The sequence below is a fragment of the Coenobita brevimanus genome, chromosome 97, assembly GCF_032717465.1.
Source record: "Coenobita brevimanus isolate Jiangsu-jjx chromosome 97, ASM3271746v2, whole genome shotgun sequence".
NCBI lineage: Eukaryota > Metazoa > Arthropoda > Malacostraca > Decapoda > Coenobitidae > Coenobita > Coenobita brevimanus.
In genome coordinates this window covers 24,548,419-24,574,200 of record NC_137050.1, presented here as the reverse complement: position 1 = coordinate 24,574,200, position 25,782 = coordinate 24,548,419, and the positions used below count along the sequence as shown (strand labels likewise).

At 40.6% G+C, this 25,782-nt stretch overlaps 1 protein-coding gene across 1 annotated transcript in view; it reads left to right on the top strand.

Moving 5' to 3' along the window:
- Window positions 1-9,836: 9,836 nt before the first annotated feature.
- The window catches only part of LOC145413629 (uncharacterized), a 155,445-nt gene continuing 139,499 nt past the window's right edge, over window positions 9,837-25,782 (top strand). Inside the window, exons 1-3 of the mRNA XM_080283290.1 lie at window positions 9,837-9,855; window positions 10,728-10,885; window positions 11,056-11,299. Coding sequence (XP_080139416.1) covers window positions 9,837-9,855; window positions 10,728-10,885; window positions 11,056-11,299 — 421 coding nt within the window. The remainder of the gene's footprint in view (window positions 9,856-10,727; window positions 10,886-11,055; window positions 11,300-25,782) is intronic.

The window sequence follows — 25,782 nt, the reverse complement described above, 5'->3', positions numbered from 1 at the left end:
AGAGAGAGAGAGAGAGAGAGAGAGAGAGAGAGAGAGAGGAGTTGTGTTGAATCCACGTTTCCATGTGTTATGTGTATATACTTGTGTGTGTGTGTGTGTGTGTGTGTGTGGATACCTGTTTTTGCCCATGTATAAACCTTGAGCGGGTATCTGTGTGCTTATGTGAATGCAACTACCGTTGGCCTTGGTGTGTGTGTGTGTGTGTGTGTGTGTGTGTGTGTGTGTGTGTGTGTGTGTGTGTGTGTGTGTGTGTGTGTGTGTGTGTGTGTGTGTGTGTGTGTGTGTGCGCGCGCGCGCCCTGGGTCGCGGGATATATGAATGAGTGTTGACGTGTGGGAATGAGATAGTTTTGTAAGGACTTCACCTCGCCACAACAACAACACTCTCAGAATCTCATTAGTCTCAACCATAAGGCGTGGCCCCGAGGTGTTACCGTGTCAAAACAACTGCAACAGTCACAATAACAACATTGAAGTCGCACAAACACCTAATCTTCTCAATCCTGTGGTCGAGGTTTCATACTTTATACACCAAGCAGTTATTATTCAGCTTAAAGAGGTCCTACGCAATCATAAGAGCTGAGACCGTTCTCTACGCCCTTTTCAGTGACGGAAAGGAGGCCGCAGAGCATCCCCTCTCTGTCTTAATGACCCTTGTGTAATCGACAATTACTGATCCACATCATCGCTAATCACGGTGTTATGATGTTGTGGTGGAACTTTGGTTATAATATATAGGTTTCTGCTGGTGTCTTTACCTATCTAAGAACAGTATAACACGACAAAAGCGTTGGGGAAAACATGTTACACTTCCTGTGCACATCCGCGTATCACACTACATACAAAGGATACTTCATGTCCTACTCTCCTAGTTAGAGAGAGAAGTGAACTCTTGCGAAAACACAGGATAAAGCCTTGTGTGCATACCCGTTTACACACACACACACACACACACACACACACACACACACACACACACACACACACACACACACACACACACACACACACACACACACACACACACACACACACACACACACACACACACACACACACACACACACACACGAGAGAGAGAGAGAGAGACTAGCTGATAAAGTATGGACAGAAGGATGGAAGAGAAAGGGAGGGAGGAAAACACAACGGATAAAAGGAAGCTTGGACGGAAGGAAGGAGGAGAGAGATGGATAAAAAAACAACAAGTGATACAGGCTTGGATTAATAAAACACACACTGACTCCAATGCCTTGTTGAAATCAAGTATTGGAGGCGGGTTTTATTATGTCTTAGATCTCGTTTATTCCACGATTATTTTGATCATGAAGTCATTAACGTCACTGGTTAATTATGGGACAATAAAAGTTTTCCTCTCAAATACACGTAAACGGCATCCTTATCAAAAGTCAGGCTAACTTTAATCAGTATTCGACTCACTGATTTTTGCTTGTCGAATTTTTGTACGCACCTTCCTTTTTGCTTTCGAGTTCTCTTCTTTCTTGTGCCTACCAATAGACACTTCGTGGAAGAGGTGAGTTTAGCTGCACGCGGAAAGTGATTTGCGGAACAATGTCTTTTTCTAGTAGTTTTTCCCTTGCTCCTTACGTCAAGGCCCTCGTCACCTTCGCTCAGCGTCTTTTCAAACTAGGCAAAAGAAACTCGGTGGTGTCCTGTTCCTCTTCCGTTTATTCCGTGTCGACCTGCTGCCCCCTACTCCGCGACTCACTGATATGTGGTCAGATCTCTCCATATGTTCCTCCAACATGATCAGCCCCCTTTTCTCACAAGTACTGAATACATCACATAATTCTTGCTCCACCTAGACGGTTTTGCTCAACTACAGAGATGTTTATAATTTTGGGAAAGTTATTGATATCCATCAATAATTAATGTAAATATAGTCGTCTGGAGGCAGCAGGGAGCGCTACAAAGGTTTCTTTGTGAACACGAAAAAGGTTCATTGACTCCATCCACATACTCCATCACCATTACCAGAGAGGTCTACCTTTCCTAATCAATTGGTTGCTAGGTCCTCGTCTCCAAGTACCATTTTCCTGCTACTCGACTTCTTAATCCCGACGACCCCCATTGACCTTGCAAAACGGTGTGAATGGATGGGATCTCGTGTTGGCCTCTTTGATACGGAAGCCCCGGGTCAGTGGAGAGCGTCGTTGTCACTCACTGCATGCCTAATACCTCTATTATACTAAAAGGGCCATTTAGCTCTTCTATGGTCAGTATAATTCTAGTATTATATTATTAATATCGCTAGACGATTTTATTCAAGGATGATTTTTAATACTGTTATGATTTAGCCTCACATTCTAGCGACAGATGTAATAGTCTTTGCTGACTAACTCCAGATGATTTTTTTGTTTCATACCTGGGAGCAATTTATTAGAGTTTGAGAGAGTAAACTATCATCAGGAATCATTCGGTGTATGCTGAATTGGTATTCATATCAACCTTTTGAATATACATGGGCAAGTAAATGTGCTTATATATATATATATATATATATATATATATATATATATATATATATATATATATATATATATATATATATATATATATATATATATACATATATATATATATATATATATATATATATATATATATATATATATATATATATATATATATATATATATATATATATATATAAGCACATTTACTTGCCCATGTATATTCAAAAGGTTGATATGAAAAACAGGACAAAAAATGGAATAAATAGACAGAAGGGGAAAAATAATGACTGATGGTCCTTCACATCCAACAAAAAGATATATATTAAAGACTAAAAAGCAATGGCTTGTGATTATTTCTGAATTTCCTCCAAAATTTCACTTCAGACAGAAGATTTCACTTCAGAAGTTCGTTCGTGACCTAAATGAAAATATATAATTGTCGGAGAAGTAAATAAACACTGGTTCACTTCCCCTTAAAGTAAATCTTTACTGTGTTGCTTGAAACTGCTTTATCTCATAGTTGGTTCATAGTACAACGGATTAATTTCGGTCTTGAGGAGCTACACGTGGAAGAAGAGAGAACGTTTAAAACTTAGGTATCTTCTGATGTGTTTGAGAGGAACTTGTTTATTCTCTTTGTTTATTAAACGATCTTATTTCCTGTCCGATTCCCAAATTTTCCATTTTTTTTTTTCCTGGCTTTCGGTATACAGAGCTTACAGGAAATTTTCCAAGTAACTAAATCCTCATTAATAATTACCAATGATGATTCACGGCAACAAGGTTCAAGGTTTAGCGCTATTAGTCCATACCATTTCTTCATTCTTAATGCAACTCAGTATTACTACCTGCTTATTATTTATACTGTATATACATTGCATCACTTCCCTCTCAACCCTAACTTCTTTACCTACGATTCCTCTCCTCTTTCCTTGTTTCTAATTCTCTCCTCTGTCCTTCTCATATTCTAGTCTCTCTCCCTTTACTTCCATCATATCAAGTTCTTCCTTCCCCACTTATCATCTTATAACTGCTCCTTTCCTCTCCTACAAAATTCCCATCTCTCTCGTCTTCCAGCTCTGACTTTTCACCTATCAATTCTCCTCCATCCCTCACCTAACACACCTCGTCCTTCCATATTCATTCCTATTTTCCCTACTCATCCTCACCAGTCTTTCCCATACCCCAGCACCCTACCCCGACTCATCAATCTGTCACCGCCTCGTTCAATTATGCATGGATCTGGAAAGCTGTCTAGGCCATATCGTGTTGTCAATAATTTGCTCACTTGGAAAGAAGAGAAATTGGATGAAGGCTGGGGAAATGTCACACACACATATCCACTTCCTTTTTCCTCATTTCGCTAAAGCATTCACGTACACATGTACAGTATACTCCCCCCTGTTCTCTGTCTCTGTCTGTCTGTCTGTCTGTCTGTCTGTCTGTCTGTCTGTCTCTCTCTCTCTCTCTCTCTCTCTCTCTCTCTCTCTCTCTCACACACACACACACACACACACACACACACACACACAAACACACAAGGAACCTCAGAGAAAAGTACGAACTGAAGAGTCTCCAATCTTTATACCACGCAGTAACAAAAAATGACCCAAAAACAAAAAACCAAAACCAAAAATGTCAAATGAGCTAAACAAAAATCCTCTCTCCCGTACACTCACCTCACCCCTCACCCCCCCAAAAAAAACAACACGAAAAACTCTCATGACCTCGAATACTCTGCTTCATAAAATGTCTTGCTTCCCCAAAAAGTCACTTACATTCGGGGTTTACACAATGCTTTGGCCTGCCTTTTTCTGCCAAAGATAAAAAAATGTGGCTTCGGGAAATTTTGCCTGCGTAATTTTTCACAATCCAGGAGTGTGTTGAGGATGGTGGAAGTTGATTTAATCTAGAGGAGGCTAAGGTAGGGGAGGAGGGAGAAATATTTGGGTAGAGAAAGGAGAGAATGGAGTGAGAGGAAGAAAAGAGATGATAGGAGTAAGAGAGAGGACAGCTTTTGAGGTCAGGAGACAAACAGCGTTTAAGAGAATGTGAAACAGGTAACGTGACTGAAGGATTACCAGCTCTTACATTTCATATCGTGTAAAGAATTAACATTTACCAAGTGTAGACAGTGAACTATACAGAAATGCCGTTAGTTTATCCAGTCAGTGTTACAACACTATTTATATATATATATATATATATATATATATATATATATATATATATATATATATATATATATATATATATATATATATATATATATATATATATACGAGTATATAGATAGATAGATAGATTGATAGATTTTAAGTACATCTTTATTCATACGGGTTCCTTACACTGTTGTTCTTCTCTTATTCTCGTTTTGTTTTAATGTCAGTATACAAAAATCTAAACGCATCTCTAATCTTCGTCAGTAACCATTAGTTTGTAGTAATAATTTAACATTCCTTGACTCTTATAATTAATTCCTGACTGAGTTAAGTCGCCTAACTTTAGGTAATACCAGAGTTCTCACCATAAGAGTTAAGACAACAGTTTCATATTTTAGAGACGATACTCCATTGCCACAGTCTTACTTTGTTTATGCAAGAGTAAGACACAGTTCAGTATCCAGAATAACCAGAGTCGAAATTTAGAGAAGGAATTACAATACATGTAAACCGGAATGTCCAAAACATCTTTTCAGAAGTAATGGAAATAGTTAGATAAACAGCTGTATGATACTGGAAATTCTGAAGTATCAATTCAAAGTGTAAACATACTAAACCCGAGGCTCGATGCTTTATGCTGAAATTCCTGTTGTCGGAGAGTGTGGGAGGATTACGAGTACTAGAGGGTACGGTGTATAATGACATTATTGCTGAAACTTCGTACTGCAGTGAGGTTTTGTGTTACTGGGTTACTATGATACGCCTACAGTGTGTCTTTGTCGTTCTTTAACTCTCTTGGAGCCTATTATACATTCTTTGCAGAAGATAGTTGTCTAGAGGTAGCAGAAAATGAATACTTGAGTTGTTCCGGCGATGAGAGTTATAGGAGAGATAGTAGTAATACTCTTTCAGGCTTCTGTGCTCAGTCTGAGCCGAATACATTTGTCTGGCGTTAGTTGGAATAGAATACTAGGCTTGTCCCGACCCAGAGACGGTTAATTCGTTTAATGATTAATGTCGTATACTGTGAGGGATTGTCTCTAAATTTATAAGAGCAATCAGAAACGAATGAGAGATCGACTCTGTTCTTCTTGCCACGACTCCATCCCTTATAATTGACGATCCCTCCATCCACGACACGCCACCACCCTCCAACCAACTATTTCGCCCGTTTTGTCTTTCCATGACTTTCTTGGTCTTGATAGACATTTGCTTGGGTAATCACATTATACAGTATTGCGAAATGAGCATACAGAGATTCACAAGAGCACACATTTAAGCAAGCAGGCCAGAAACTTAGGAAATTAAGTTAAAAAGAACACACAGACAAACACCCACACCAACGCACAAGCACAATCTCATACACATAACCAGTATTTGTGTGAAAGGTTTTGTGAAGATGCGGTGTGTCCTTCTTGAACTGTCTTTTTATTTGTAAAATAAACGAATCTTCTCAAACAGAAACATGCATATCAGTTCTCCGGCAGTCAATGAAACAAGAGCAGGCACACCAGTATGCAGACAAGCACACGTAGAAAACTCATACAATCACAAATTTGCATAAACACAAACACGCGCACACACACACTCAAGTAAACACAAATACTAGCAAGCACACAAACACAAACACACACACATACTTAAACATGCATACACAAATACGACAAGCAAGCACACAAGCAAGCACAGAAAAAGCAACTAAACATACACAGACACAAGCAAGCGCACGAAAACATAAGCAATCACACCCAAGCACAAGCAAGTGCACACAAACACAGCAAGTACACACACACACACACACACACACACACACACACACACACACACACACACACACACATATCCAGAAAATCACACAACCTGAGGTTCCCCCCCCTCTCTCTCTCTCTCTCTCTCTCTCTCTCTCTGTTGGGGGGGGGGGAGTAGTGACATCTGAAGCAGATGGGTCGAGAGGGAGGTCACATTCTTTATCTCTTAACTCTCTCACTTCCTCATTCCTCATTGCCTTTAATTTTCTCACTTGTTTCTTTCACTCTTGCTTCCTTATATTACTCTCACTGTAAAATTCTCAATTTCATTCTTACTCATTTTATTCCCATTTCTAATTTTCCATTTCACTTTTTTCTAGAACTTTCTCATTTCTCTCTCTTCATTTTCTCTCCTCTTGGCCCCATCATTTCCTTCTTCATTTTGACTTTCTGGCCTTCCTGTTCCTGTCGTCATTACTTCTCTCTGTCCCCCATCATTTCCCTCTTGTCTTCACTTCTTATTTTACTCCCATCTTCACTTCCTCGCCCTCTCCCATTTTTTGTGTCTCATCTTCGCTCCTTGTCCCCCCTTTTCCTCTTATCTTCGGTTCCTCTTCTCCTCTCCCATTATTTCTCTTACACACACATTCCATCTTCCTCCTCTTCCTGACTTTTTGCCATCGCTGTCTCATATCGTCCCTGGAGATTTTCCTTTAGCGAGTAAATGATCTGATGTTAGATGGAGTTTCATAAGCATATGGTTATTTGCCAAATTTTCCACTTCATTCCGATGACGCCTTTTGTATATTTTTTCCTGCTACCTTTGCGCGATTTAATTTAAGTGTGCTTTTTTGAACCGAAGGGGTTAGATGTAACCTTTCTTCTCTCCTTCATTAAAGGTTCGTCCAAAGTTCAATAATATCGTCCTTAGGTAAAAAGAATCAGATAAAAAAGCGTCATCGTACTGAGAAGCTTGAAGTCATTGAGAGTAGTGACCAAGCTTTTCTCGGTTATCCCACAAAAACCAGGCTTAACAAGGTGAACTGACGGCAGCTTACGTGGAAACAGGCGGGATGGATTGCTTTCAGAGGAAACCATCATATTTCCTGTTTACGTCTGGCGAGCCTACCTCAACTAAACGTAACGCTTTCATGAAACCTGTGTTAAAGGGGGTTTGATTATGAGCTGTAATTTGCCTATATGTTAACTCTCATGTTCACTTCCTCTTGTATTTTATCCCAGCTAGCGCCAGATCTTTTGATACACGTGAGAGTGAGTCATAAGAGGCTGAAAACGTGGATACTGATACCATTAACCCTTTCATGTTCGGGACAATTCCATTTGACGTTATGGCAGTAATGTTCCACTGCGAGTGAGTCATAGGAGCCCAAGAGCGCAAATGCGAGGCCTTATTGAACTCACTATGCCTGGTATACAAAAGCACTGCCGGGGATAAAAAGGGATTCGGTGAGCGCCTAAACGGACGCTAATGCCTTTTTCTCTCTCTTTTTTGCACTAGCTGATTTTTGTAATTTTCTGGCAGACCGTCAGTCGGAAAAAAGACCATGGATTTAACCTTTACACTCGTATTACGACTGTCGAACTGTTTTTTTCTTTGGTTTATTCCAGACGATTTTATTTCAAAGGGTGTTGAATAGTCGCTGGTTGCTTTTATTGCGTTCGAGAGAGAGAGAGAGAGAGAGAGAGAGAGAGAGAGAGAGAGAGAGAGGGGGAGGAAGATGGATAGCTATATAGATAAACTGAACAGGAATGAGGTCGGAATGATGATAATGAAGAAAAAAAAACATAAGGAAAAGAAAAAAACTGGTTAGGTAAATGAAGCACCAGGTATTAACGTCAGAGTGTAGGGCTGTGAGGGCGGTGGCAGTGTGTGAGGCAGAGAGGTCAACTTATCGCCACGGGCAGGTTAGCTAAAGAGGAACAGACACGAGGAAGCACACCGCACCTCCATCACATCCATTTTCCCCTAATATATGAAGACGCAAGCTTTTTCCTTACTGTTGCTTTTCCTGTTTGTGTTTCGTTTCTTTTAGTATTTTATAAGTGCAAGGTCATAATCGGGCTGAATTTCGACGATGAGAATAATTTTTCCTTTTTTTAATTAATATGAATTTTTCTTGTTTATATAATATTAACAGTAATCGTGTAAAATATCTCATACAGAGACTTAATTCAAGAATCATTATCATCCCCATTAATTAGAGAGGGCCCTGAAATTTGTGGTCCTTTCACTACGATTACCTCAGGTTTGTTCTGGTCAAGGACCGACGATTTTATTTAGCATACGAAACACCCAATATTTTATAGAACTTAGTGACGACTGTATCAAATAAAAGTAAAGTTTGGAAATAAGAGCAAGTGAAGGCTCTATCTAACCTCTCCGATTCAAAGTGTTCCTTCTGAGCTGCATATAACCTGGAGATAACAGAAGTAGAATAAACTTGTCTTCGAGGTGATTGGGTTAGATAGGGCATGAGACAGCTTCCCTCAAGGTATATTGTTAGCTTAACTAGAAATGACGTCAGGCGTTGCAAAATGATCGGCGCACTATATTGGTATGGGATAGATGGCTTCAGGACAGGACTGGATTGAGAACATGACCTTTTATAAAGCATTTATAGTTCTGCCTGTTATTTATAGCATGGAGCAATGTCAGTAGAGCCTTTTGACAATGTATTTCCAGTTCTGCCTGTTATATTTAGCACGGGGTTGAGAACGGTGATGATACTGCATAGGGAAGGTGAAGCTGTTATTTAAAAAGTCGTCTTTAATGTGTTCATCCACTTATTTTGCGTGTATAATACTACACAATTTATGGAAGGCAAGTGCAGGTAGCTGACTTTCCCTTCCTTAGATTTTAAACCCATGGTCATGATGACCCTTGAACACTCGATAGGAATAGATCTACTTATAAGAAAAAAGAACATAACCCTTTTACATCTCTTATACAGTAGGAATTATTAATAATGTAAATGGCGGTGGTGAGAGAAGAGTCTATTCGTGTAGCAATTTTTTCCCTCGTTAACCGTTCATTAAAGAAAAAAGAAAGAAAAAAAAAAAAAACGCCAGTTAATCAGTTCATGACCTGTGATTTTTAAGGGGTGACCCCCCCATCCCCAAGCGACTTGTTACGAGGGCTGGACTAATTCTGGCTTGACCTCTTGTCCCTGCCCACCTTAACCCCTTGAATCCAGTGACATTGTGTTTCGTTCATTATTGCTACGTCCAAACGACTTTATTCAACTATGGGAGGACCTTTCTGCGCAGGAGATAATGAAGGCTATATTTAATCCCCCGCTTGCAACTGTCTACCCTAAAGTAAATAATACCATCTGGAAATAGCAAGAATGTTGTGAAAAACTGTCTCTAGGGTGGAGGGGTAAACTCTGTTTTTAGTTCCCCCTCCCCCATGAGGTCACGAGTGACGACGTGATGACCCATGACCTCACTGGTACCTGATGGAATATGACATGACCCTCCCACAGATCTCTCCTCGCTGCGTCACCTTCACTTTGTCCTTTTCTCTTCCATTTCAGATTCGTGGTGGGGGTTGGTGACAAGGAGAGCAGGGTCCGTTGCTTGTTTCATTCTCAGAAAGCATTTTTTTTTTTAAACCCTTGCGATTTTTCAGATCCTGTTGGGAGATGGCGAACAATTCATAACCCTTTGCAACGCCACCTTCATTCTGCCCTTCTATCCTCCATTTCAGATTCTTGGCGGGGACTGGTGACTAGGATAGCACGATTCTTTGCATGCGGGACTCTTACAAAGTCTTTTATTATTATTATTACTTCCTTTTTTACCTTAATGGTTTTTCAGATCCTGTTGAAAGGTGGTGAAAAGTGTCAAGAAATCTTTGCTGATCTACTTGTTTGATGTGGCACTCCTTCAATAGTTTTTCCTCTTCATATATCTGTATTTCATATATCGATTATTTGTCATTAACCCTTTCAGTACGATGACGTCATTTTATTTTTGCATCCATCTGGCGGTTTTAATTCACGTCAGTAGGGTTCTCTAAGTGAAGGGGTTAGGATCGGTCTCCATTAATAGATAGCCAATCTCTTCCACTCAACATCCTTTGCACATCAACAACAAACCACTGCCTTCCCCTCAACCTTAACCCTCTTCCCTCTGCTGCAACATCAGCAAATCCTCAGTCCATTGTATAGCAGCGACTGTGAGTGTGTGTGTGTGTGAGAGAGAGAGAGAGAGTGAGATAGAGGCGGGGGGGAGGGGGAGAATGAAGTAACTATGGTAGCAAGTATGATGTGACTGCAGGTGTGGCTGTATTTGATTAATTAAACCCTTTCTCTTCTACAGGCAGCCTTGTAATCGCGGTTCAGGTGGCTTACTGGAAGCACACAAGTGTGCGTTTGCTTAAATATTCTCCAATTAGTCCATTTACAGATAATCCAGTTCAGAAGAACAAAGGAGGATCAGGCGTATCCAATTACCTTGTTAACCGTTCACTGTTTGATGTAATTGTCACCATACATTGATGAAGAGGTTACAGTGAAGTGTGAAGTGTGTAGATGGCATTTGCATGTGTGAGAGCAGGAAACCAAATAAGGAGGTATAACAGGAAGAGAATCATTGGTATCCAATTGTCTTATAGCTTATTCGTAGCTTAATGTAAATGTTCCCATAGACTGACGAACAGGTAAGAGTGAGGAATGTGTGGGCGGCTTTTGCAGGAGTGAGAGCGGCAGATGAGGAGCAGGAGGAGAACAAGAGCCTGGCTGTGAGAGAGGACGAAGAAGGAGAACCAAAACAGGTCATAAAGGTTGGACCCGAGGACACCCAGGTACGGCTCGGAGAGAACGTTTACCTTTGCTGCATCGTCGACCACCAGAAGGGCAAAGCTCAGTGGACCAAGGACGGCTTCGCTCTCGGTGAGTGTGTCTGGCAAGATTCCCCCCTGAAAGCAATGTCGTCCATGGTAACAAGGTCCAGTGAATACACCATCCATGGCTGTCCCACTCCCATCACCTTCGCGAAAATTCTTTGTTTAGAAGAAACATACCGACGCGCTTTCGTTTTTTTTTCCCCTTTGTTTTTAGAAGACATACCGACGCCTTTTAATGTTTTGCGTTGTTTCTCTTTCTTTACTGCCATTCTTGTTGGTTTCATTTCCATTTTCCTCTAGAAAATGTTCTTTGCTTTAGAGAGACATGCTTTCACCTTTCCATGTTCTGAGCTTTTTCTGCCGTGTTTTCCTTTTTTCGCGATAGGTCTCGTTTTCATGTTTAGCACTTTTTTCAGCATCTTTCGTTCGTTTTTTGCGTACTTTTTCGCGATCTGTCTTATTAATATAGAGTATTAATGCTGGAAAACGAGCAGCCTTGTCAATAACTATGAATTGTTAACAAAAAGGTTAGATATATTGCTCTTTGACAACAGTTTCAGCAAATGAATTTCTGCTTCAGCGGAACGAGAACGAGTAACATTTCTAACTCCTTGAGGTGTCTTTCAAGGGTATATATATATATATATATATATATATATATATATAGATAGATAGATAGAGAGAGAGAGAGAGAGAGAGAGAGAGAGTCTATATATAAATATCTAAATATCTACATATATATATATATATATATATATATATATATATATATATATATATATATATATATATATATATATATATATATATATATATATATATATATATATATAATTTCACCTGTTGTGTGTCTTCCGAATGACAGTTCCTCTGTTAATGGTCACCTTACACAATCCTTAGCCAGGAGGTTTCTCTCTTCCAGGTACCTGATGGAATTCTGAAAGGCATATGGTATCTGAAGTCTCATACTGGGCAACTTTTGTATTCTGTTTCAGGTAATGTTAGACGATTTTGCTCAGCTGAGAATGGGTTTATACGAGTCTGAGAAAGTTAATAATGTCAGTTTTAACCCTTTTCTGGTCGGGATAATTCTACTGTCACTTTCCTCAGACGATACTTCGACATAGGAAACTGACAAAATGAAGAGCATAAGGGAATAGCCTGGCCTTCAAACCGACTCGGATGCAATTCAGTAGGTGGCTCAGATAACTCTTTTCCCTCCGACCGAACCAAAGACGGGAGATCAATAGGGAGCGGGAATTTTATGATTCGCAGTCTTTGGGGAGTGATATGATGGAGGAGGATTGTGAGTGGTTGTTGGAAGGGAGAATAAGGCATGGGGACGATAACACTTGAAAGCCGCAGGTTCTTAGAAACACTTGAAATCAATTCCCCTCAGATTTTGATTTACAGGTTGAACGAGAGACGTGTGGAGTTTCTGGATACTCTTTTATTTTTCATCCTGCAAATGCAATGACTCGCAACGAATTTCACCTCGTAATTATAATATTTTTTGCTAAGAGAATACGAGATATAGTTTCTATAGTCTTCTTGTTTTTCCTGATAATATATGAATAGCTGAAAGTGATGTTCACCAGGTGGCAGGTCCTTTCATATTACAGCTTATTATTCTCTAGTATATATGGTTCTTAAACGATTTTCTGTATAGGCACACACTGTAATATTAATGTTCAAGCATTTACTGTTGTAAAAGATGTAGAAATGTTAATGACAAGGAAGAGATGTTCGAAATCTTCCTTTCCTGGCGAGAACACGAGTCCTGGTGTCACGTGGTTGTACTGTGTTCATTTCCCTTTGAACTCTAGCCACGAGTTGCCCTTCAATCGAGCTGTTGTTCAATTCACAATTCTCAATCAGTATGTGTGTAATCAACTGTGTCCCTTATATGCAAAGCCATAGAACTGGCGGATCACGTGGATGTATCGTGTTCCTGTTCCTTATACCTCCAGCCACGAGCTGTCCCACGATATCAACTCCTGTTTCACTTACATTTCCCATTCTTACTGTCTGATTGCATATAATGCAGTGTTTCATTAGTTGTAACGCACCAGTTTAATCATTTTACGTAGCTTTATCATTTAACCATGAAAACTAAGAAATAGAGGATTGACAGCGAAACAGGAGGCTAGAAAGAACTGCAGGGATTAATATTATAAAACCAGCTCATAATGAAAAAGTAAAACGTAGGCGAGAAAAAATTCCATTAAATACCTCATGCAGGGCATTCTAAAAAGTCACCGAATCATTGTTCAGCCGGAAGCAGGAAACATGGAATGGCCTTATTCCCCCCTCCCCCCAGCCCCTCTCCTTGGAACATCGAAGGGCCTAATCTTGTTTGTAAAATTGAATAATGCATCGAGCCTGGCATCCATACTGCGCAGTAGCAACAAAGGGATTTTTGAAAGCACGTAAAAGCCTCTGTGCGCGAGGTTTTTGGCTTTGAACTTCCATATGTGAAACATGCGGAAGATAGTGAGCGGTTTGGGGAATATTTTGAACTTATCGGTGAGAATACCTACCTTGCACTGAAATACTGATACACATTTCCGGGATGTATTTCATGTAGATTTAGCTTTAATACACAACCCTTTCATGACTTTATAAAAACCGTTTCTCTGTCTGCATTCAGGATCGAATACTAAAGGTTCTTTTGTCCATGATATAAGCGGAATTGAGCGATTAGCACTATATGTATATATAGATTTTGAAGAGGCGCTACCCATGGGAATACCTTTGCGGTTCACAAAGTGAAAAACGAGATGAAAAGTTGGAAAGTAAAGTGAGGAAAAATTGAAACACACCGAATGTGAACTGAGTAAACTGCGGAGCTATGGGGAGTGTCACAGAGAACGCATATGTGCTACAAAGATAGAGAGAGGGGGAGACAGAGAAGGGGAGACAGAAACGCACAGGCACCTCTGTTTAACTAACCATCGCACCCTTCCCTCTGTTCTTGTTTTCAGCCGTTCCATCACTTTTTCCCCTTTTGACTAGTATTGGGGACACGGATTCCCCTGTCCCTCTGCCCACCACCTTCGATCGTGGCCAGAAACGAAACTCTCTTGTCAATTTTTCACTCCATGGCCGGGTATGTGGGAAGAGAGATATGTATATGTTAGTCTTTTTCAGTTTGTATGTATGAATCTTTCTAATGTTTCCTGTTATATATGATATTTTTGTTTTGTATGCGAACCCCCGCCCGCTCTCTTTCTCCTCCTCTCTCATTCCAAGCCTCTCTTCCGTCTTCTCCTCTTCTCTTTGTTTACTGTTCCCTCTTTTTCTTTCTATTCCTCCCCTACTTCCCTTCAACCCCTCCATTCTTGCTTCTTAGCATCTCTCATTCTACTACACTCCTTTTTCTCCCCTTCTACTTCTCCCCTTACCATCTACCGAACACTTCCTAATGAGACTACATCCCCCTTCATTAGTATCTCCATTCTTTCGTAATTTTACACTCGTTCTGTGCTTCCCGTCATCAGCCGCACTACTCCACATGAAAGTCCATTTGTTGTTTTTCCTCCCCTTTGATCTGCTTCGCTATTCTCCCTCCTTTTGTTGTTTCGTGTTCCCCCTCATTTCATCTACCCTACGCTTTGCCTTCCTTTTGTTTTCTCTGATTTTTTATCATATCTTATATGTTCTGCCTACTCCAGTGAAGTCTTTAACTGCCACAATACAGTTTCACACATACATGCAGATATTTCATAACTGTCACTGTGCACGAACAGTAATTAATATCTGTAAGTGGAAACAGTTCAGTACGTGAATATCTGCCTAAGCTTGCAACATATGCGGTTTATGATTTTGACTGATATTGCCAGCTGATGATTAACACCGTAATCGTTTGGTAATAATCCCGTTCGTCTGAGTATTTACCAATTATACGCCCAGTCAACATTTTTACTTTCACTTGTAATACACTCGAGTCACTTCCGTCAACAGCAACCACTAGGTATACAAATCCCTGTTTAGAGTGATTAATCCAGGCCCATTGTTCCTTTGTTATGTGAGTGTTTGACTGGCATATGAACTTGGAGGCAACAGTGGAAACAAAGTGGGCGACTGAGTTCCGATACACCTTGGTGTGGTAATCTGAATGCGTTGATGTGTATCTTCCTGAATTTCCTTATTGCAGGAGAGAAAAGACTGATATTACGGGTAATATCTCAATGCATCAGTTGAAGCGAAGGGGCTAACGGTGATTATGATGATGATGTAGTAAAGAAAATTATACCTTTGTGCGTCCATGGAAGCGAAAGGATGAATAATGATGATAAAGATGATGATAATGAAGTGAAAATAGATGTGAAAGAATTAATAGTGAAGATAAAGATGATAATGAAGTGACAATAGATGTGAAAGCATTAAAAATGATAATAAAGATGATGATGATAAAGTGACAATAGGAATGAATTTATTAATAATGATGATAAAGATGATAATGAAGTGATAATAGAAGTGAAATGATTAATGATGACGTAGTGATAATAGAAGTTAAATTGTTAATGATGTCATAGATGGTAATTCCTTCCTGTGGCGTATCGGGTAGAGAAATGTTAATACGCTTTTCAAGTTAATTATACGTCCTATGTCTCTAAATCAAAGTTTTTTTTTTCTTTTTATCCGGTCCAGATCCTATTAACTCTGAACTAATTAATTGGAGAAGCACTCAAGGACAAAGCTATTCGATCCGTTGCTGTGTGTGTGTGTGTGTGTGTGTGTGTGTGTGTGTGTGTGTGTGTGTGTGTGTGTGTGTGTGTGTGTGTGTGTGTGTGTGTGTGTGTGTGTGTGTGTGTGTTCTCTTCTTCCTTTTCGTTTTCCTTCCTTTCTTCTTACTGTATTTTCTTCATGCACTTCTCTTTCTTCATTTCTTGTTTCCATCCTACTTTTTCGTTTTCTTTCATCCTGCCTGCCGTCATACATTCCTTTCTCTTACACGTTCCCTTTGTCCGTAGTCTGTTACAAACATGTTTCACATGATATACAAAAAAAAAATAAAAATCTTGTACGCTGATCACTTTCATCCTCTCAATAAATTTCAGTCTTTATCACTAAGTAACTTTATGCAAGGTCACACCGGCCTCATGTCAAAGGTCATTCATTGCCCTTCCTTTTTCCCTTTTTCGTCCTTCCTCCGCTCTCCCATCTCCTCCTTCGCTTCCACGTGATGACTTAGTAAGTGCATGTTGAAGTGAAGCCTGTCTATCTCACCTTCTCTGACGACACCCAGTCTTTGTGTGCGCGGAGAGAGAGAGAGAGAGAGAGAGAGAGAGAGAGAGAGAGAGAGAGAGAGAGAGAGAGAGAGAGAGAGAGTTGGCATTCCTTCCTCTCATGTTACATCAACATAAGCGAACGTTTTGTCAGCAGAAGACGTAGATAGGTTAGGTAAAGCGGGTGAGGATAAGCTTCGTGACATTTACATACAGATTCCGAAGGTATCACGTACATTTACGTCTCTTGTCTGTGAGATCTGCGAATAGGCTTCTTCAAGCTAGGACATGAAACTGTCACGTTACACTCCATAACGAACAGATTATGTTTAATAATACTCAACACCACTGCGATATTGAAAGCTGTTTAGTAATTCCCCAAAAATTTATTGTAAAGTTAATACTTTAACAAAACCTTATATACCTTCACTATGTCTTACTTAGCCACTTGTCGAGCTATTCAGTTGTAATTCATGGTAATATCAAATGTGAACCAGACACAATTTTATCTGGATGTTCTTAAAAATTAACCCTTCAATATTCGTCATCCCAGTTGTCAAACTCCTCATCGATTGCTCACATCAGAATCAATGGAAAACACAGAGCATCAAATTTCTTTAGGACAGAAGAAAGTCAGATCAGAAGGCAGGTGTGGATCATTAACCCACTTTTGCTCCTGTGGATTCGCGTGGGTAAATAATTCAAGTCACTGCCAGAATATTTTGTTCGGCTGAGTGAAATCCTTAATGCGATTCTGACCTTTTAGCTTTGATGTTACTGAAGGGTGTTATACATTTTTTTAATTTATATACTGTATTTTTTTACATACGTTTTAGGTTTGTTCAGCCGGGATAGGCTGTAGGAAGCAAAAGGTTAATAAGTTTTCTGTTCCCGAGGAAAATCATTCACTCGGAGTGTATTTTACGGTACTAATGAATTTTACTTCGGCTTTTACCAGGCCACTTAGAGCAACCGAGAGATGGCCTAACAGCTGACAAGTTATTTGATTTTCCGTTCCCGAGAAAAATCAGTGACCCCGATGTACTTGTGTCCCCCAAATGTTGTAAACAAGAAAACGTAAACAAACCACCACGGCAGCAAACACGTGGAAATTTCTGAGCATGTTTTGATTCCCCTTCTGCTGACCCAGGGGCATAGGTCGTCCGTGAAATATCAGACTTATTACGTGGGCAGGGGGGAAAGGGGATAATTCGTTGCTCTGACTTGTCCAGCTGCGTACTCAGGCAGTCTGTTTACGAAGGAGGGGAAAGTTATATGGATGGGTGAGAGCAAAACAGAGAAGGCAAAACACAGAGTGATTGGGAACAGCATAGGGATAAAGAGAGAGAGAGAGAGAGAGAGAGAGAGAGAGAGAGAGAGAGAGAGAGAACTAAGAGAGCGGGAGAGAAGAAGAAATGAGAGAGAAATCTACCAAATATACAGGGTTGAAGTTGAGTGACATAACCAGTCAAAATTGCTAAATTTTCTGCAATATCACTCTCTGTTTCACGGTGCCTGTGCGTAAATCGATCACATCCCGCCGTCGTGTCTAGTTTCCATCCCATTAGCGTCCTTTGTTGCAGTCGGGAAGAGTGGAAATTTCCGGAGACGCCCTCGAAAATTACATTACTTTCCGAGCGACGCGTCCTTCATTCGCCACTTGACACTCTGGCAGGCTCTTTTTTTTTTTTTCTTTTTTATCCTGCGCCCTTTTTATTTATTTGTTGGAAAGGATGGAGAGAGGAGGGGGCCTACTGAAATATTAAAATGAGGCTGACATTGTATACATCTCACAGACCGATGTGTGTGTGTGTGTGTGTGTGTGTGTGTGTGTGTGTGTGTGTGTGTGTGTGTGTGTGTGTGTGTGTATTTAAAGTGAAACAGTCGAGCAGGCATCATATTTTGCTAATAGAGGTTGTGGAAGCAATGAAGAAAGTTAAATCGGGGAAAGCCCCAGGAATTGATGGAGTGTGTGGTGAGATGCTGAAGCATGGGGGAGAGATAGTAGTAGAATGGATGTGGAAGATGTGCAGATTGGCCTGGGAGGAAGGTAGAGTCCCGGAGGATTGGAAGTCAGGTATAATTATTCCCTTGTACAAAGGAAAAGGGGAAAAAGAAGTGTGTGGTAATCATAGGGGCATTTGTCTTCTTAGTATAATAGGAAAAGTGTATGGTAGGATACTTATAGACAGAGTTAGAGAAAGAACAGAGAAATTAGTTGGAGAAGAACAGGGAGGCTTTAGGAAGGGAAGAGGTTGTGTAGATCAGATATTCATTCTTAGATCTTTAGTGGAAAAGTTTCTAGAGAAGGGAAAGAAGTTGTATGCGGCTTTCATGGATTTGGAGAAAGCATATGACAGGGTGGATAGACAAGGATTGTGGAAAGTGTTAAGAATATATGGAGTAGATGGGAAGTTGTTGAATGCTGTGAAGAGTATGTATGATGGTGCTAAGGCTGCAGTGCGTGTGGATGGTGAACTAAGTGAATTTTTCTCTTTGAAAGTTGGTTTGAAACAGGGATGTGTCATGTCTCCATGGTTGTTCAATCTGTACATGGATGGGGTAATAAAAGAGGTACAAGGTAGGGTAGTGGATGTTGGAGTGGCCCTGGTGAGAGAGGATAGTGTTTGGAAACTCCCTGTACTGTTGTTTGCAGATGATACTGTGTTGTTGAGTGAAGATGAAGGGGAGCTGCAAGGCTTGGTGGATGAGTTTGAGAGAGTGTGTAAGAAACGGAACCTAAAGGTGAATGTAGGGAAGAGTAAAGTGATGGTCTTTGAGAGAGGTGAAGTCAGTGAATGTATAGCGAGGTTGGATGGTGAGGAATTGGAAAATGTGAGTACGTTTAAGTATTTGGGTAGTGTGATGAGTAAGGATGGAGGTTTGGAGGGTGAAGTGCTTGAAAGGGTACAGCAGGGAAGAAAGGTTGCTGGTTCCTTGAAAGCAGTGATAAGAAACAGGGAAGTGAGCATGGAAGTAAAAAAGTTACTACATGACAGTATTGTGATACCAACTCTAACGTACGGAAGTGAAGCTTGGACGTTGTTGGAAGGACACAAGTCAAGAGTGAGAGCAGTGGAAATGAGTTATTTAAGAGGAGCTTGTGGAGTCACGTGGAGAGACAGGCTGACGAATGAGGATATAAAGGAGCGTTGTGGTGTTGATGTGGATGTGATAGGAAGCGTTGTGAGGAACACACTGAGGTGGTTTGGCCATGTGGAGAGGATGGAGGGTGAAAGACTGACGAAGAGAGTGTATGTGAGTGAGGTGGAGGGTGGAAGAGGGAGGGGGAGACCGAGGATGAGATGGAGGGATGGGGTGGAGAGGTATATGAGAGAGGGGGGTGTGAGTTGGGAGCAGGGTAGTGAAATGGCGGGGGACAGGGCGACTTGGAGGCGATTTGTTTGTGGCCACCCCAAACGGGATTGAGGCGTCTGGCAATAGATAGATAGATAGTATATTTCTTCGGAAGTGCGGGTGACATACTTTATGAATTTTTGACACTCACTCTGCATGGAATGTCTTGACGATCTAGTACATGGAACAAGGTACATGAAGCGATAGGCATAATATGGCCACGACTACTTGTTATTCAAGGTAAATGAATGACCTTTCCTAGTGATTCTCAAAAGGGCCAGTATGATACTCCCTTTTCAGCTTATCTATTCCTTTTTTCTTCTCATAGTCGGGACAGCTCTAATATTTTACTCCAGCCAATGCCACGCGATTAGATTAAACAGAGATTGAGTCATACGAACCTGAATGTTAATACTGGTTCAATAAACCCTCTCATTTTGGGGAAAACTCTGTTATTCTCCTTCAGCTACCGCCAGCCGATGAATTCAGCTGAATTTGAGTTGGAGCCTGAGAGAGGTAGACTTTCATGACAGTAATGGGTACTTAGTTATGTAGTCTTTAGCAAATACAGATTAAACTAAAAGGTGCACTCACCCCACTGTAATGGAAACGGAAGAGCTAATGCTATTCAGTCACATCGTTTTCATGTCACTACCACTTAACTGCTTTCGTCAGCAGGAAAGACATTACCAAACAGCAACCAGGTTTCATTTATCACGGCACTGGTTGCACTCATCCGACCTCCAGCGTGGGTGAGAGAGAGAGAGAGAGAGAGAGAGAGAGAGAGAGAGAGAGAGAGAGACGCGTAGAAGTGGAAGCAAAAATACATAAAAATTTAGAAAAAGGTCTATCTATCTATCTATTGCCAGACGCCTCAATCCCGTTTGGGGTGGCCACAAACAAATCGCCTCCAAGTCGCCCTGTCCCCCGCCATTTCACTGCCCTGCTCCCAGCTCACACCCCCCTCTCTCATATACCTCTCCACCCCATCCCTCCATCCCATCCTCGGTCTCCCATGGAATATCGTTTGAAGAATAAATATATGTCAATAAATTTACACGACACATGGAAAAAATTGACGATCACACTTACTGTATTGCTCGTAGTGAAGGCAGTCAGGAGCAATTGGAGCATCAAAAAATTGGAAAGAAAAATCTGGCGATTTGAAAAGTAACATGTCAGAGTATTGTCCGGATTCCGGAAATTAGGCCTGAAGTTTATCGAGTATTTTGTGTGTGTGTGTGTGTTCATCTGCATTCCCCTCCCCCACTGCCTACTTCCTCTTCCTCGTTTACCAAGCCCCTCTCTCGCCACTCTCCCAATCTCACCCCTTCCCTGCCTCACCCCCTTCTGTCTCACTCTCTGCCATGGACCCCCTCGCCCCATCTCCATTTCCGCGGAACTCGACAACAAGGGAAAAGGAAAAAACGGAAGCCCTAAAATTTTTTCCGTATTACAGAAAAATGGCGAAAAGTTTGTAAATTACAGGGCAATTAGAGACGATGGATAATTTATGAGAGAGCTGGAGGTCAAACACTGGGTCATTGGCGCCTATCATGAATTTTTGGTTATGACGTCACGCTGTAATTTGTTTGTTTAATTAAAAGTTTGCCTGAGCTATTTGCCATAAAGTTTCCAGTAATGATCTCTTCACTACGATGATATTTTTATTCAGTTGATGGTATCCCTAGATTACCTTATGTAAATTTGAATAGATTTTTCGAAATGGCCAGTGTATGTCATAAAACTTCATGAAATCACTAGTGACGTCATTCATATTTTATTTAGATTATCTTCATTCAGTTGTGCTTAGCTTTGTGCATTCTTTTTAATCAGAGGGTTCGGAATTAGCCTTCATTAATGTGTTCACGGCCTGGGGGGCTTGTTAAAAGTTTATTAAATAATGCATTGTTGGCTAGAACAAAATGAAATACACGTCTCTAGGCTAAAAAGAATAGTTTAAACTCTTTATGTACCTGTAAATTTATGGGAAATCAGTATTAACAATTTTGTATTAACCTTCGTCCTTCATCTATCTTTTCACATTCTTTAGGTGTACCTTAGCACTTGCAGGTACAGTATTACAATGGGGCTGATGTCTCTCCCCGTGGACTAGCGCTCTCTCCCTCTCTTTGACCTTGTGCTTTGTTAGGTTAAGCAAGGACCTAGATCTGCACCGCCCTGTTTCGTATCGTTATGCATGTCGAGAGCGTTGAAGAGGATGTCGAATGTGAGTGATACACTTGTCCTCTCTCTCTCTCTCTCTCTCTCTCTCTCTCTCTCTCTCTCTCTCTCTCTCTCTCTCTTATTTTCTTATTACTCTACGTTCTCCTTTCCTCTCATTGTTCTCTTCCTCTGTTTACCCTTTTCTCTTTCTTTCTCTACTTCTCTTTCTGTTATCCCAATTCTTTGTTCTCGATGTTCTTTTCTTTCTTCCTTCCTCATTGTTTTTCTTTCTCTTCTCAAATCTTCCTCAATCCCTGGTGTTTTATCTTTATTTCTGTATTCTACTTCCTTCGTTATCGATACTGCTTTCCGTTTTGCCTGATCCCTTGTTTCTTTCCGCGATATATTTCTATGTCTCGTGTGTCCACATTTTATTTCCCCATTATTTTCCAAAACCGATATATCCTGACAAGTCCTCCTTTCAGTGCCATCATTCAACCTTTTCACGTTTCTGTCCCCATAGTTTTTGTTCTTTTACCTATCTTCCCCAGGCTGTCTCTCTCTTGTTTCCCCAGCTACCTCCCTTTCCTTGGGGGAAGCAGCCTAGGTATATAGAATAGAATAGTTTCCCCAGCCTTTGTCCTTCAGTCGCTCTCCCTCATTCTTATCGCCTCTATTCTTCCTGGTCCTGCCTTCGTGTTTCTGGGTACATAAAGAATAGGAAGACTGCAGACCCCATGTCCTGCGTCAGAGCCCGGATATCTCTCCCGACACACAGAAGCCTCCCAAATAGTTCCCATTGTCCACATCCTTCCTGACAACAAACGCTTACAAGAAAGGGAAGGAGATAAGGGAACACCAAGAGGCTGTGGAGGAGAGAGATAGAGAAGGAAAATATGTAGATGCGAGAAAAAGCAAAAGCAGCATGCGACGAGGAGAGAGAAAGGAAGAAGATATTGAGGTAGGCACAGGCTGCTAGGGTCGAAAGAAAGAGTAAGCGCAAAGGAAAACGAAGAAATATGGGAATGTGATGAGCTGAAGAGGAGAGACATGAAAGGAAGGTATGGAGGCAGAAGGAGGACGCATGACTTGGATGAAGAAAAAGGGGTTAGGGAAAACGGAAAAGGAAACTACTGACTACATTAATTTAAAGTTTACAACTTAAAAAACACAAATGTTATACAGTAAAACAGCGTATAAAGAAAACAAACAAGAAAAAAGAGCTTCAAACTGGGATGGGAATGCAGTGGAAGAATGTAAGAGGCTTGCATAACGCTGCAAAGATTTTTCTGTGAAATATTATCTGACAATTCCCTGAACCCGAAAATACAGGGAGAAATAAATATAATATTTTGTCCCTTTCCATCCGGAGCGTCTGCATATAAAAAAAGAAATATAAAAACATTTGGCCATTACTGCAGTCATTTTCTATTCGATTGGTAGAGCTTTTGAACTGGAACTGTGTATAAGAATCATTTCTCTTACAGCTGACTTTGAGAACTTCTGGTTGCTAATGCTGACATATATTCTGTATTTCTTAACTCTCTCACGGTTGGGACAACTCTGGTATTCTGTTCCAGTCAACACCAAACAATTTATTCTGCTGAATCGGAGTCCTAGGAGCCATGAATGTTGATATTGTCACCGTTCACCCTCTCGTGGTCGGGACAACTTTTACGTTCCAGCTTACTCCTGATGCTTTTATTCAGCTGAGAGATGAATCAGAAGGGCCTGAGAGCGTTAATGTCGCCTCTGCATCACTCAGTGTTATCCCTCTAGTTCTTAAACCTCTTAGCTGTGAATAAACTGTACATTCTTAAACGAACATCCGACGATAGTATTCAGCTCAAAGAAACCAAACGCAACAAGAAGCAAATAACTAATTAAAAGAAGGTAACTGTTGTCTGGATTAACACTGCAGTAAGAAGTAAGACACTTTTTTTTTTTTTGCTCTGTTCTGTCTGACATTCGACATATCGGTGAAACCCTCAGGTGTCAATGGTATAGTTCTGCGCAATTTACTGCCAGCAACTGAAACATAATGTTAAAAAATATATATAATATAAGCATCCTGCATCTTTCACACACACACACACACACACACACACACACACACACACACACACACACACACACACACACACACACACACACACACACACACACACACACACACACACACACACACACACACACACACACACACACACACACACACACACACACACACACACACACACACACACACACACACACACACACACACACACACACACACACACTCTCTCTCTCTCCCCTAACAGGTGTCCAGCACAAACTAGTCATAATGTTAGACGTTATATATTTTTTTTCCGGTTTTCTTTTAATGCGCGGCTTGGCAATCATTTCATTCACTAGTCTGGTATGTGTCCTTGAACCAGCCATGATGAACTAGTATAATGTACAAAGCGTGTTTATCGGTTTATGTGGTTGCTGGCTTAGGGCTTGCTGGAACTACTGTAATGGTTTCATATCTCATTTTGGTTTTTAGAGGCTTTTTTTTCGCTCGTTGGTGCATTATTTCTCAGGTCTTAGGAATAGAATTAGTATTATCTTTTCCTGTGATATATTAGGATGATAATGTTCGGTCTCATGGTTGTTACTGTATGTACTCCGCTGCTGTTAAGTAACTGTGGTGTATCTCTGCTTACGACGATGGATTTTTTTCTTCCCATACAAAATCAAGTCTTGCACTGCTTTCGAAACACCTGCCATTGGAATCCTCTTGTTATGATAGTGGGACTGAATACTCACTGTCATTTTTTTGTGTTCAGGTACTGTGACAACACGCCGTCTCCTAGTTTCCAGATGTTAAGGCAGTTTATGGACTGATCATTCATTATTTTATTTCAGATAATGCGACCGGTTACTTATTACCTTTTATATTTTGCTTAGAAACTGAAACTGATCATGCATTTTCTTCTTTAACTGCAGATCTTGGGACAGATTACTATTTTCTTATTGCTTCCAAATTGTGTGCCTGTCTATGAAATATCTTCTTGACTTCAGATGTTGTTGCCGTCTATTTACTAGGTTCTTTCTCTTCAGATGGTAGGCCTGATCAAGTACTGTTTTCTCATTTTCCTCAGGCGTTGACTCTGTTTACTCACTGTTTTCCCGTCTCAGAGACTGCGGATGTGCACTTGTTTTGCCTCTCCCCAAATGCTGATACTCCTGACTTTTCACACCTTTATTTTTGTATTTAGGTGTCGGGACCAGTTGCTTACTCCTTTCTCTGTGTTTCGTGAACCATCCAACCCGTGCCCTCTTCAGATGGATGGACCGGTTATCCATTGCTTTCTTTTTTTTTCAGATTCAAAAGGTGTGATATATATATTTTTTTTAATTACAGTACAGGTCCTGTTTACACTCACTCTTTTCTTGTCTTCAGATCCACAGACTTAGGATTTACTTCTTTTTGTCTTCAGAGGCTGAGACTTTTAAAGTTACTGCTTTCTCCTCTGCACATGTTAGTGATTATTTACTGATATTTCCTTATCATCAGTTGCCGAATTTGATTTACACACTGTTCGCTTTTGTCTTCAGATGCTGAGGTTGTATACTGTTTTCATCCTGTTTTCATATTCAGAGGATGTGACTCACTGTTTCTTCTTCCCTTCAGAAGCTGACAGTATATACTCACACTTCCGCTTCTGTTTTTCTCATATACAGGTCAGGGCTACTTATTTATTTTTCTTCACTTCGGATGCTGTGGTGGCTTTACTCACTTGCCTTC